Genomic DNA, 15,114 nt, shown 5'->3' with positions numbered 1-15,114 from the left:
GGAACGACACAAGCTCCGCTCATGTTTACGGTTATAGCCGACTTATTACCACGATTTTCTCACCGAAACCTGCCGGTTGACATGTGGTAGAGAACCATGTTCGCTTGACCTCTCTGTTCCATATTAAAGCTTCACAACAAACAAAGAAACACCGGCTGTGTTTGTGTTGCTACAGCCGGCTGCAATATACCGCTTTCCTCCAACATCTTTCTTATTTGTAGTCTCCATTATTGAACAAGTTGCAAAAGATTCAGCATCACAGATGTTCAGAATACTGTGTAATTATGCGATGAAAACAAACTACTTTTAGCTGTGATCGGTGCTGGGAGAACATGTCCGCTACCACCGGTGACGTCACGCGCACGCATCATCATTCCGCGACATTTTCAACAGGATACCTCGCGGGAAATTTAAAAATGCAATTTAGTAAACTAAACTGGCCGCATTGGCATGTGTTGCAATGTTAAGATTTCATCATTGATATCTAAACTATCAGACTGCGTGGTCGGTAATAGTGGGTTTCAGTAGGCCTTTAATAGAACTTGTTTGTCATAAACTCATTTACTTACTCCTGTTCTGTCCAGAGACAAGCACAGACTACCAGAACTACTACCAAGGCTTATGGGACTGCGTAGGGGACCACCCGGATGAACTGTCTTTCAAGCGCGGGGATGCCATTTACATACTGAGCAAGGTAATGAAAACCTTTCCTTGTCTGAAAGAGCTAAGTAGAATGTAGATATTTTCCATAATGTACACGCTCAACAGCAACGCAAGCTGTTGAGCCAAGACCTCCTGAAGGGAGGAATTCTGAGGCTTTTGGAAGAACAGGCTGTTCGTTTCCTTTACTGGCAGCACCTGGCCTATTGCCTGGACCTAGATGGCTGAAAGCTGGCTTGAGGCCGACTGGGCTCTAGTCTGCCTCTGCCTCTCTGATGGGGATTAAATGTGTCACGACAGAAACTGCATTAGTCCTGTTGGCTCGCCGTGTCCTCCCATCACGTCCACACAGGGCGTCTCGCCTTGCTTCCGCTGCCGCAGTCTCCAGCCCACTCACCTATTAGATGTCTCTCTCTCACCTCGCCAAATAGGAATGTGTGTTCTCAGGAAGCCCAGACTCAGTCCGACACGCTATACAGCGCAGGGTGAGGATGTGTCTTCGACGTCCAATTTCCGAAATTTGTCAGCTAGGCAAGGGTGTGAGCTGTGGAGGACTGAGAGGGCCTTCATGGCTTTAAATATACAACCAAATAGGAGTGTTTTGTATAACCAGTCCATATGAAAAGAACTGGACTTTGTCATGCTACATTCAAAAATCTCAAAATTGCACATTGCAGGACCAATAGGGAAAGTCAGGGATATGATTGTGGTTTGAGTCCAAAGTGTGAAATGCGTACCATTGAGACTCCAAGGCTCTTTAAGACATCTTGTCAACCACAGTTGCTGACAAAACGCAGTCCTTTTCATAGTCTAGTCCGCCATCTAGTGGCGCTATCACGCAATGATTACTAAAGCGGATAAGGGCTGTTTTTTGTTTTTTTATGATTAAATACCTATCTTTAACTAAAAACTTTAATACACCAAGTTGATCTAATTGAATGGCATACTAGTACCATAAATTCTGCCTTAACAGAGATAGTAATTCTCAGTTTTGATGACACTTGAGAGGTATGAATGTCACAGTAGGTTTATTTGTTTTTGTGGTTTGCAGTGGTGTACAGGTGCACTGCTTCATATTGAGCTCCTATGTAGCTATAGCTAGTAAATGGGGAGTCTATGCAAACCCCAACCCCTACAATTTTATATATATATATAAAATTGATAATACAAATATTCCTTTTTAGTATTTTTTGTGGTGTGTTTACATCATAAAGAAGCACATCAAATCTTAACATTTTGTTAAGATGAAATCTACATATAAATATTACTTTTGTAGCTCTCATGTCTAAAGTGAGTTGTGTGAAGCAGAAAACGAGACAAAGCAGACTGACATCCCAGTGCTCAATGGCCAAATGCTTGTTTATGACTTCTCTCTTTGTGTGTAGAAAAGGGCCAAGAATCAAGTTGCCCTTTCACTCGGACTGCGAGCGCCATTAGCTGGAACCTTGGTGTTGGGGGTTGTGGCCCGCTGCGAGGGCAATGACCATAAAACCTGTCTGGGCTGCAGCGGGAGGGACAGCCGCCTTCTTGCTCCACTAACCCCTCCTTCCTTCTCCACCCAATTCCTCTTTTCCATCCCTCCCCCATTACACAGCTCAGAAATAGCTGTAGTGTTATAGCTGCGGGACCCCCCAGTCGGCCCCAAGTGTTGATTATAGGGCTCGAAGAGGTGGGGGTGCTTTGTCCAGATTTGCTGCACCAACTGACCCCCCAAACCCCCCTCCTCTGTCCTCCCTGGTTCAAGTCACAGCACATAAAACTAATGGAGAAAAGTAACGTCTCACTTTCTTTAAGTGGCTGGAATAGTTGATAAAATGTAAACACTGTCCCAACATATTGCTCCTACTGCGGGTGTCAATGACTTATATTAATCTCCTCTCTTAACACATGTTGCACAATAGCTGTGCTTGTAAACACTTTGTTTCTCCTTGCTCCAGGTATTAAACCGACAGGGCAGAGTTACTTGCTGACCAATGCTCTTGTGTGGTTAAGTGTGTGTATATTCAGTAAAAGGTGCCATTAGTTGTCTGCAGCTGTGTGTTTGTGCTCCTTGTGTTGTGTGTCTCGCACCCACTCTAGATTAACTTATTTGTCAGCCGGAACTGCACAATGAGGTGTTGCCTCTTTCAAAGTATGTAGGCAGGAAGTTGTGACGTGTATACACACGCACACACACACTTGCAATTGCAGGTCATTCTGGTATATTATTACAAGAGGCTTTTGTGATTGAATGTCACTTTTATTATGTGACATGCTTACTAAGCATTGAGCAGTCTTTAGTTTGCACTAGTTTGTATAGAAAATGGGTGGATAGTACAAATATTTTTCTTCAAAAAGTGGGACTGGATGTTGTCATTGAATCAAATGCAAAATGGCTTTAGTTGACGTCTGCAATGCTTCTTAATGCTTTAGAGCTAACCCTGGATACCATTTTAATACAGCTCATATTGGGTGTGAGACGGCATTGTTTCTGGCAAATGCATGACACTCATTTCATGTTCTTATATCGCACCGCAAGCATGATAGCACAGCAAAATAATAATAATAAAATGATTTGTTTCTTGGGCGGCCTAATCCTAAGCATTGACAGTCTAAGTGGACGCAGATGTCAGCTTTGGCTTTTAAACACCATGCAGGTTCCTACTCCTCCAGCCTTTTGCAGGGCCCTCACTGATGATTCATGTCCTGTGAAGGCTTTGATGTCCGGTCATGCTCTTGGTTAAAGCGAGTCTCGCATCCCTCCTCTGTGTCCTAGCATTTTGCTAAGCTAGCAGCCACTTGGAGAGAAGCTTTTACTTTTTCCCTGCCCAGATTTACACCTGATATTTTTTTTCCCCACACGTTTTTGTATGCACTAAAGGAATGTGTGCATACAGTGAAGACATAATGTGAAGTTGATAAATTATGGCGCAAAAATAACTGCAATGTACTATTGAAATATGATCAAATACAATAGAAACTGGACCAGCTGGACAAGACGAACAACTACCCATCGAGTGAGTCACTTTAATATCGATCATGATACATGCAACACGCCAGACCTACAGTGCATACGCTGTCTGGCTAAATGTACAAACAAAACATAAAATGTGGTCTAATACTTTACCGATACTGTAATATGATTGTTCATGTTTTTCAGTCAGTACAAATTGGTGTCCTATCACTTTCTTGTGCATTACAAACTCAAACGCATTTCGTGTTGACATAGAAGCTATCTTATCTCTTGCCGTAGTTAGCTTTACGGTTGCTACCGTCGCATGGCGATGTGTTACTACGCTAGAAAAAGAGTTCCTCCATGTTCGCTTTTGTAATAACAATGTTTCTACATTTTGGTTATAATTCAGGTTACGGAACGTAAATGAAGTATTGACGGTTTTTGAATACATCTTTAAAGGGATTTAGAGGTAGAATTGATTGTTCATGTTAGTTGCATTGCTAGCCTCCTAGAACAGGCCAATTTTTACACGCTATAAAACAAAAAAAAAACATTTTGTCTTTGCGTCTCTCATAATTGTGAACGATAGGCAGTATTAAGAAAAGTGCAGTTCCCCTTTTAGAGGGGCACTATTATACAAAACCAACGTTTCTTACCTATTGGTACCTGTTATGTGTTTGTGATACCATGGAAGTAAAGCAGAGATATTTTTAAAACAATCTTCCTTCCTTCATACTTCGACCAAATGAGGCGTTTGGAATTTGTCTAATTTGTCTTTTTTCCCTTTGGTGATGTCGGGGGATATCTCGCCATATAAATGATAAATGGGTTGTACTTGTATAGCGCTTTTCTACCTTCAAGGTACTGAAAGCGCTTTAACACTACTTCCACATTTACCCATTCACACACACATTCACACACTGATGGAAGGAGCTGCCATGCAAGGCGCTAACCAGCACCCATCAGGAGCAAGGGTGAAGTGTTTTGCTCAGGACACAACGGACGTGACGAGGTTGGTATTAGGTGGGGATTGAACCAGGGACCCTCTGGTTGCGCACGGCTACTCTCCCACTGCGCCACGCCGTCCCTATATGGTAATGTCTTACTCTCGAGTCCGCTATTGTAGTCCGACGCTGTAATCTATAAGTTTAACATTTTTCTCTATCCTCTTGCTGTGAGGCAGACTGGCTCGTACACGCACATGCATCCTCCGCTATTACCATTTTTTCGTACAAACTAGTATATAGTTCCAACCTATACTTGTCAGTAGACCCAATATGTAAGCGCTAAAAAAAACTACAACATGGATGATGGGGGAGAAAACCCAGTCGAAGTGAAGGCACGCGAATAAGATCGCTCACATAACTGTGCATCCTGAAGAGACAGTCAAAAAGCGGCTTGAAGATGGTCTGTAAAACATCCATCCATCCATTTTCTACCGCTTATTCACTTTTTTTGGGGTCGCGGGGGGCGCTGGCACCTATCTCAGCTACAATCGGGTGGAAGGCGGGTTACACCCTGGACAAGTCGCCACCTCATCGCAGGGCCAACACAGATAGACAGACAACATTCACACTCACATTCACACACTAGGGCCAATTTAGTATTGCCAATCAACCTATCCCCAGGTGCATGTCTTTGGAAGTGGGAGGAAGCCGGAGTACCCGGAGGGAACCCACGCATTCACGGGGAGAACATGCAAACTCAACACAGAAAGATCCCGAGCCTGGATTTGAACCCAGGACTGCAGGACCTTCGTATTGTGAGGCAGACGCACTAACCCCTCTTCCACCGTGAAGCCCTGGTCTGTAAAACATAATCTATAAAACGTTTTGACTAAAGAACCATCATTACATATTATGTAGACCAGTGGTCCCCAACCTTTTTGTAGCTGCGGACCGGTCAATGCTTGATAACCTGTCCCGCGGCCCGGCAGGGGGGGAATTTTTTAATGTATTTTTTTATCTGCCTTTGTCATGAAAAAGGGAGGTTTTTGTCACGAAAAAGGGAGGTTTTTTGGGTTGGTGCACTAATTGTAAGTGCATCTTGCGTTTTTTTATGTTTTAATAAAAATTTAAAAAAAAAAATTTTTTTTTTTTTTTTTAATTAAAAAATTAAAACATTTTTATAAAAAACTCTGCGGCCCCTTACCAATCCTGGGCCGCGGCCTGGTGGTTGGGGACCACTGATGTAGACCACAAGGAAGTGTTTTAAATGTAGAAAACATGTAATGGGGGAAGAGTATTTTCTTCTTTACAAAAATAATTAAAGTAAAAAAATATGTTGCATTACAACTGTTGCGGTTCGAGCAAGGATTTGACCCCAGGATGCAGAGACGGGAGGCAAGGTTGAATCACAAAATAAAGCTATCTTTAATGAGTCCAAAAAGGGATTAACTAAAGGCGATGGGGCAGACATGCACACCATGGGAGGACAAACAGAAGGAGGACCCTCGGTGGTTGGCAAAAGGTTCCAACGAAAAAACTTCTCTCTACTACGGAGGAACTATGGTGTAAAAACATGAGGTAAGGTATAATGATAAAAAAAGAGAGACAACGTACCAAGTTTGGAGGATGCGAGTCAGGCATGAGCACAAGGAATGTACAGATGTCAATAACCGGCAAAGAGCAGCTGGCTGTGATGAACTTATATACTGCCGGGTAGTGATTAGTAGCAGGTGTGCCTCGCTGGGACTAATGGATAGATGAGAAACTGACACAAAAGGCAACAAAGAGAAGACAGGGAAATAACAAAACACACTAGTACCCCCCCTTAATGGACGCCACCTGGCGGCTTACCTGGCTTCTCCGGAAAAGGGTCATAAAAGGCGGTTAAAAGTGAGGGGTCTAAAATAAGGGATCGCGGTATCCAGGATCGGTCCTTGGGGCTGTAACCCTCCCAGTCGACCAGATACTGGAGACCCCTGCCCCTTCTCCTCACGTCTAGAATAGCCTTGACGGTAAATGCCTGGTGTCCATTGATGAGTCTGGGATGGGGAGGAGGCACTTCAGGAGGACTCAAGGGACTGGAGGACATAGGCATGATTAGATTAGATAGTACTTTTATTCCCTTCTGGAGAGTTCCTTCAGGAAAATTAAAATTTTCAGCACAATCTCATTCAAGATCAGACAAACATTACAGGGAGACAGAACAGGATCGCTGACTGGTCTGCCGGCTTCCAGCGCCCCTTACAAAAAAGATGAGATACAGGTAAACGAGGGGGCGATGGGAGAAAAACAGATAATTAAAAAAAAAATTAGGGATTAGGGAGACGTGGAAAGATGGATGGATTTTGAGGGAGTCCGGAAAGTGTAGTCGAACCACCGAGGGGTTGATGACTCGTTTGATGGTGTGAGGTCCAATAAATCGTGGTTGAAGTTTCTTGGATACCACTTGGAGGTGTAGATCGCTAGACGACAACCAAACTTTCTGTCCGGGCTTGTAATCTGGTGCTGTGCTGCTATGGCGGTTAGCGAGACGCTGGTTGCACTCAGAGGTGCGTGATAGGGCAGACCCGGTATTCTGCCAGGCTTGTCGTACACGGTGCAGGTGAGCATCCACAGATGGGACAGCAACTTCTTATTCCAGGGAGGGGAAGGCGGGGGGGTTGGTATCCGTAGGCGGAGTGAAAAGGAGACATGCCTGTAGCAGAGTTTACGAGAGTATTGTGGGCATATCCAATCCAAGGTAGTCCAAGCGCCCAGAAGGCAGGCTGCTGATGGCACTCACAGCGGATGGCAGCTTCCCGATCTTGATTGGCGAGCGTCTTGGTGTTCCGACATGGAGTTGAAACATGCGCCGAGCGCGCTGAAGTGCTCCTCTTGTTGTCCGAGTCTCTTAGCTTGCTGTAGTAGTGCACTTTTTTATCGGGTCAGTCTCCATGAGATCCATAATCTGGCCGGTTATTATTTTGTGGTTTGAGCAAGGATTTGACCCCAGGATGCGAGACGGGAGGCAAGGTTGAATCACAAAATAGTTACCTTTTAACGAGTCCAAAAAGGGATTAACTAAAGGCGATGGGGCAGACATGCACACCATGGGAGGACAAACAGAAGGAAGACCGTCGGTGGTCGGCAAAAGGTTCCAACGAAAAAACTTTTCTCTACTACGGAGGAACTATGGAGCAAAAACATGAGGTAAGGTATAGTGATAAAAAAGGAGCAGCTGGCTGTGATGAACTTATATACTGCCGGGTGGCGATTAGTAGCAGGTGTGCCTCGCTGGTACTAATGGATGGATGAGAAACTGACACAAAAGGCAACAAAGAGAAGACAGGGAAATAACAAAACACAACAAAACCTACTCTAACAAGTACAATTCCTCAGGAAAGTTACTTAAGCAAATGTACAGTTGTGAGCAAAATGATTCAACCCCCACACAATTGTGGTGTTTTAGCAAGTTGGACATTTATTCCGTATTTTGTTTAGTCATATCAAATAAAAATGCATTAATTAGACAAATGCAACTTGAATTACAACATTATATTTTGTAACATACCAAACAGTGTCATTTATCTTAATATCTAATTGACAAAATTATTCAACCCCTTGAAGATCATAACTCTTAAGAACAGAATTTGAATAAGGTCTTTTCAAACAGGTGTTGAAAACACCTGTAGATGTGATTAAAACCATAACGAGCAACAATTAAACTGATTGAAAAAGACTGTGACGCTCAGCTTCTTGTAGATGGTCAATGGTGTATTTGCAACATGGTGAAGTCCAGGGAGTGGTCAAAGAAGTCAAGAGAGGAGGTAATTTCTCTCTCTATGGATATAAGAAAATAGCGAAGACATTACACATTCCAAGAGACACAGTTGGGAGCATAATTCGCAAGTTTAAAGCTAAAGGCACAGTGGAAACACTACCTGTTGGTGGTAGAAAGAGGATGCTGTGTGCAACTGCTGTCCGGTATTTGAAGCGCACAGTGGTGAAAAACCCCCGGGTAACAGCTGAGGAACTACAACAGGACATTGCAGAGGGGGGAACGCAGGTTTCGTCCCAGACAATAAGGCGCGCACTACAAGATGAAGGCCTCCATGCAAGAACTCCCAGGCGCATCCCACTTCTGACTACCAGGCACAAGAAAAATAGACTACAGTATGCCAAAAATCATCTGAACAGACCCCAAAGGTTTTGGGAAACTGTTCTACGGAGTGATGAGACAAAACTGAACTCTTTGGGCCTATGAATCAACGTTATGTCTGGAGGAGAAAAAATGAAGCTTATAAAGAGAAGAACACCTTTCCTACTGTTAAGCATGGTGGGGGGTCAATCATGCTCTGGGGCTGTTTCTCTGCCTCAGGTACCGGGAATCTCCAGCGTGTTCAAGACATTATGAATTATATTTCCTACCAGGATATATTAGCTGCAAATGTCATGAAGTCAGTGACGAAGCTGAGGCTTGGGAGACGTTGGACCTTCCAACAGGACAACGATCCCAAGCATACCTCCAAATCAACATCAGAGTGGTTGCAGAAGAAGGGCTGGAAGACTCTGGAGTGACCTTCAAAGTCGCCAGACCTAAATCCTATAGAAAACCTGTGGTGGGACTTGAAGAAGGCAGTTGCAGCACACAAGCCCAAGAATATGAATGAACTGGAGGCCTTTGCCTAAGAGGAATGGGCTAAAATACCTGTGGATCGTTGCAAGAAGCTTGTGTCCGGTTATGTATCATGTTTGAAGGATGTAATTACTGCCAAAGGGTGTTCTACTAAGTACTAAAGATGCATGTAACTAGGGGGTTGAATAATTTTGTCAATGATATATTAAGAAAAATGTCCTTTTTTGGTATTTTGTAAAATACAGTGTTACAATTTAAGTTGCATTTGTCTATTTGACACATCTTTATTTGATATGACTATAAACAAAATACGGAATAAATGTCCAACTTGCTAAAACACCAAAATTGTGTAGGGGTTAAATAATTTTGATCACAACTGTATCTGAGTAAAAGTAGTGTGTTACTTCCCACTTCTTTCGGTGTACCGTATAATGTTTTGTGTGTGAAATCATTTAATAGGGTTTCCGCGGGGCTTTAAAAAGCATTAAATGTTATTATATGGATTTTGTGAAAATTAAGGCTTTAAGCATTAAAAAACATTACGTTTGATGTCCAGAGGCATTAAATGTTATAAAATTCTAGGACTGTGCCGATAGTAGTAAGTCAGTCAATTGAACGGTAAATTAACTTAATAAATTTGTCGTTACCGTTACAGTCTGTCTGTTTTTTTTTTTCAGCTGCGACTTTCAAACTGGATACAAGAGGTGTTGTTAGAGCCGAAAGCGTGAAAATCGCTGCCTCAATATGACAAAACGAAACTGCTCTGGGGGCCCAAAATTTTCCATTCTTTTATCAATGTAGGCGTGTAGTCCTTAACTGTGACACCATGTCATGTTAATGAGGAAGCTGAACTTCTTTCATACACAACTCCTTTATTCCAGCTCAACACACATGAGCTAACTTGGCTAACATTAGCAACTCTCGTGACGCACCTCACTTGACCTAGGGTGGCCTGTGGCAGTGGTTCTCAAATGGGGCTACGCGTACCCCTGGGGGTACTTGTAGGTATGCCAAGGGGTACGTGAGATTTTTTTTTAAATAGTCTAAAAATAGCAACAATTAAAAAATCTTTTATAAATGTGAATGTAAGTTCATAAACTGTGAAAAAAAATGCAACAATGCAATATTCAGTGTTGACAGCTAGATTTTTTGTGTACATGTTCCATAAATATTGATGTTAAAGATTTTTTTTTGTGAACAAATGTTTAGAATTAAGTTCATGAATCCAGATGGATCTCTATTACAATCCCCAAAGAAGGCACTTTAAGTTGATGATTACTTTTATGTGTACAAATCTTTATTTATAATTGAATCACTTGTTTATTTTTCAACAAGTTTTTAGTTTTTTTAATATATTTTTTTCCAAATAGTTCAAGAAAGACCACTACAAATGAGCAATATTTTTGCACTGTTATACAACTTAATAAATCACAAACTGATGACCTAGTGCTGTATTTTACTTCTTTATCTCTTTTTTTCTAGGAGTCTTGTTCACGAGTGGGGGAAGAGTGGATCGTGAGATCGACAGGCGGATCGGTGCGGCGTCTTCAGTAATGCGGACGTTGTATCGATCCGTTGTGGTGAAGAAGGAGCTGAGCCGGAAGGCAAAGCTCTCAATTTACCGGTCGATCTACGTTCCCATCCTCACCTATGGTCATGAGCTTTGGGTCATGACCGAAAGGATAAGATCACGGGTACAAGCGGCCAAAATGAGTTTCCTCCGCCGTGTGGCGGGGCTCTCCCTTAGAGATAGGGTGAGAAGCTCTGCCATCCGGGAGGAGCTCAACGTAAAGCCGCTGCTCCTCCACATCGAGAGGAGCCAGATGAGGTGGTTCGGGCATCTGGTCAGGATGCCACCCGAACGCCTCCCTAGGGATGTGTTTAGGGCACGTCCAGCTGGTAGGAGGCCACGGGGAAGACCCAGGACACGTTGGGAAGACTATGTCTCTCGGCTGGCCTGGGAACGCCTCGGGATCCCCCGGGAAGAGCTAGACGAAGTGGCTGGAGATAGGGAAGTCTGGGCTTCCCTGCTTAGGCTGCTGCCCCCGCGACCCGACCTCGGATAAGCGGAAGATGATGGATGGATCTCTTTTTTTCAACCAAAAATGCTTTGCTCTGATTAGGGGGTATTTGAATTAAAACAATGTTCACAGGGGGTACATCACTGAAAATAGGTTGAGAACCACTGGCCTATGGGATGGACAGCTGGGACAAAGATCACAACAGACCACAACTTTTTATTCACTGACTTTCCCACTGTAAATTAATTTGAGTTCATTTAGCTGCCTGACACTTGATACATAGCTTACTATCTACTGTACCAATTTTAAACAACTGAGAGGCTGTAAAATACAATATTTTTAATACGTTAAATTAACTCAACCTATTTCTATTGCATCGAAAGGATGCAAATATCAGTCTATTGTGTGTCTTTTTCTAAAATGATTAAATCAGTCATTTATTTCCAAACACATGCATCATTTGCATTCCTAGTATGATGTTTATTTATTATTCAATTAAGCCTTTTAACACATTTTTAAATGGTGTCCTGATTAAAAAAATGAAGCCTCCAGTATGTGGCTATTATAAGGCATATTTTCAGAGGATATGCATTTTCACAGCATGTTTTAAAAAGATAACATTTAAAAATGACTTTTGGGCATATTACATTGCTTAACTAATTCAGAATTGGATGTTTATGTAGAGGGCTTAAGTGCAGTTCCCCTTTATTAACTTTGATTGAATGTACAGTGTGATGATTGACATGCGAACCTTTGAATTGGCTATTGTCTAGGCCGGTGGACGAAGTAAGATCACCGAATGCTTGGATTGCTACATCTTGTAAATGTTCTCAAGATGTGGCGAAAGCGAGAAAAAAAACTTGTCGCAAGAATAGGAAAACGAAAACATTTCAGCTAAAATGGCTGGAGGCTAACTTTTCAAAACTTGGTGAAAGCCTGTCAATTGTATTCCCAGATAGGTGTTCTGGAGCATGTTTAAACTTTGCTCAAAGGGCATCAACGCAGTGAAATTACACATTCTATTAACTAATCACAATTTGGCTATTAAAGGCAGGCATCAGATTTCTTTTGGCATGACCATCAAAGCAACTGCTGCTGTCGCCTTCATAAATGTCAGCTGCTGCTACTGCAAAAACACAACTATAAATACATTCTGAGCTGAAACGTACTTACTAGCCAATACTAAATAGTAACAGTTAATGTTACTTTTTAACTAGTCAATATTATTATTGTCAAATGCTTACAGTTTTGTCTGGATACAGAAGCTTTGGACTATACATAAAAACCATATAGGGGTCGAACATGGCATTACATTTTTTAAGTGGCATTAAAAAGCATTAAATTAGAATTTCTGGTACCTGTAAAAACCATGTTTAACAAATTTTGCCTGAAATTTGAAGCTGTTTTGCAGCTGATTGTGATCTTCAGTAAGGAAAACAAGTTCATTTTTTTGGGCTTCTTCCATTATGCAACATCCTCAATGATTTATGCGTCTGTCTTTCTCCAGGAATACCAGAACTACGGTTGGTGGGTTGGAGAGAAGAATGGAAATATTGGAATTGTGCCTAAAGACTACCTGCTGGAGCTCTACGCTTTATAAATGCAAGTTTCTTCAGTTTAAAAACATGCTTATCAACATAAAGTCCACTTTGAGCCAACGTTGTTGCACCAAAATTAGCTTCTTTTTCACATGTGTTTTCCACTAAAAAGTATTTTGTTAAAAAAATAACCCTGATAAAGAAAAGTACAGAAATGTGTTGTTAGCATGAGCAATTTTTCTTAGTTCAACTCAACCTTAGACTTAGACAAACTTAATTGATCCACGAGGGAAATTGTTCGATATGACAGCAAAAAAAAAAGCAAAGCCAAGAGCTGCTCACACTGGTGTATGAAAGTGGCGATCAGAGGGGCCATAGGCACATATTGGCATCCATGCTTCAGTCAGTCTATCCCAGGGCAGGTGTGGCTACAAATGTAGCTTGCCACCTTTAAGGTGTGAATGCGGAGTGAATGAATGATTGGTTCTCACTTCTTTGTGCAGCGCTTTGCGCGTGTAGAAAAGCGCTATATTAAATGAAATTCTTATATTAAAATATGGACAACACATATCAATGAACATATAAGCAATTTGTAAATATGTCAGGTTTTAACCAAGGGTTACTTTCCGCCTGTTATCCTCAGTCAGGTTGGTGTATACATACAAACAACAATAACATTCACACAAAACAGAGAAAAGCGAGGATTTCCACCACTGACTCAGTAACATTCAGGTGATTTAAAGGATAGAGTTAAAACAAACAAAAAACAGGTAATTAATTAGAAATAAAACAATTAAATACAAAATAAAATAAGGAGGAATTCCAATGTATTGCATTGTACATAGTCAGAATAAAGTGTTATACTGTATTGCATAAAGTACATCATATATTGCACGCAGCCCGAAAAAAGTGAGATAGTGCCATAACACACAGCTCAAGTAAAATGTCAAATGTAAAATTACAGATGGGTAAATGATGTTTAGGTGCTCAAATTATGACTGATTAGATTACCTTTTATTAGTGTGATCACCAATCTGTTTACTTTTGAATGTAGCAAAGCTGGAGGATTCACTTACTGCGCTAGGTAGACTGTTCCACAACAGGCATCCCTTGTGAGAAAAAATATTTTGACCAAAATTTTCAAAGCTTTTTTGTAGTGATTGCATTGGTTTCAGATTTGTTGCACCTGTTAGGGACGAGCTATGCTAATTTATGTGACAAAAATGTAATCTATTATTATTAGCAGTAGTAGTATTAAAATACCCCATATATTTACTAAATCAGGGGTTCTAAATTACAGGGCCAAGTTATTTCTTTAAAAAAGTGTAAAATAAGAAACATGTATAAACAACATATAATTATAATAATGCTCTCCTCTTGACTGTGTGGGTTCACTCCTGGTACTCCGCTTCCTCTCACCTCAAAGACCTGCACCGAGGGATAGGCTGATTGGCAACACTAAATTGGCCTAGTGTGTGAATGTAAATGTGAATATTTGTCTGTCTGTCCGTGTTGGCCCTGAGATGAGGTGGGGACTTGTTCAGGCTGTACCTGCACAAATGCAGCTGGAACAGGCTCCAGTCCCCCATCCCCCGCAACACTGAGAGGGACAAGCGGTATAGAAAATGGATGTATGAATGGAAAACAACAATAATGTACCATTATTATGTTTTTTATTAATATTTGTATGTGTCCATAATAATGTTACATGGGCAGCATGGTTGAAGAGGGATTAGTGCATCTGCCTCACAATACGAAGGTCCTGAGCAGTCCTGGGTTCAATCCCAGGCTCTGCATCTTTCTTTGTGGAGTTTGCATGTTCTCCTCGTGACTGCGTGGGTTCCCTCCGGGTACTCCGGCTTCCTCCCACCTCCAAAGACAATCACCTGGGGATAGGTTGATTGGCAACACTAAATTGGCCCTAGTGTGTGAATGTGAGTGTGAATGTTGTCTGTTTATCTGTGTTGGCCCTGTGATGAGGTGGCGACTTGTCCAGCTGAGATAGGTTCCAGCGACCCCCAGTTACCCCAAAAGGGACAAGCGGTAGAAAATGGATGGATGAATGGATGATTAATGGTACATTTTAACATCTCCCTGACTGGGATTTGAATCCTTGTCCCCGTGCAAGTAAGTATCATTACTCTTTGAGCGTTCCAGCTACCTACAGGGTATCTACTCAATTAATGAGCAGTTTTCTTTAAAACTGATTAAATTATTTGGGAGATGTTTGGCGGGTCAATTGAGGACATATTTGGAGGACCATTGTAATAGATCTTCTAACACAGCAGTCCACCAGTAGGACACAATAGCACGACTGTCAATATCAGATGGTTTCAGTTGGTTTACAGTCAAATGTATTATTGGTAAAAAAAAAAAAAGTGTATTCATGTGGTCAGCA

At 41.8% G+C, this 15,114-nt stretch overlaps 1 protein-coding gene across 9 annotated transcripts in view; it reads left to right on the top strand.

Moving 5' to 3' along the window:
• The window catches only part of skap2 (src kinase associated phosphoprotein 2), a 47,370-nt gene that overhangs the window by 15,267 nt on the left and 16,989 nt on the right, over positions 1-15,114 (top strand). For 5 of the 9 annotated variants that reach the window (XM_061915835.1, XM_061915834.1, XM_061915832.1 and 2 more), the window contains 2 exons: positions 585-694; positions 2,046-11,626. In XM_061915835.1, the coding sequence (XP_061771819.1) occupies positions 585-694; positions 2,046-2,279 (344 nt within the window). In that variant the 3' untranslated portion in view covers positions 2,280-11,626. Of the gene's footprint in view, positions 1-584; positions 695-2,045; positions 11,627-12,685; positions 12,932-15,114 lie in introns of those variants that run through there. The other 4 variants (XR_009808822.1, XM_061915836.1, XM_061915838.1 and 1 more) reach the window with 2 other exon arrangements.

The sequence above is a fragment of the Nerophis ophidion genome, linkage group LG11, assembly GCF_033978795.1.
Source record: "Nerophis ophidion isolate RoL-2023_Sa linkage group LG11, RoL_Noph_v1.0, whole genome shotgun sequence".
NCBI classification, from domain to species: Eukaryota; Metazoa; Chordata; class Actinopteri; order Syngnathiformes; family Syngnathidae; genus Nerophis; species Nerophis ophidion.
The sequence above is the reverse complement of the archived record's forward strand: the minus strand, read 5'-3'. Positions and strand labels throughout refer to the sequence as shown.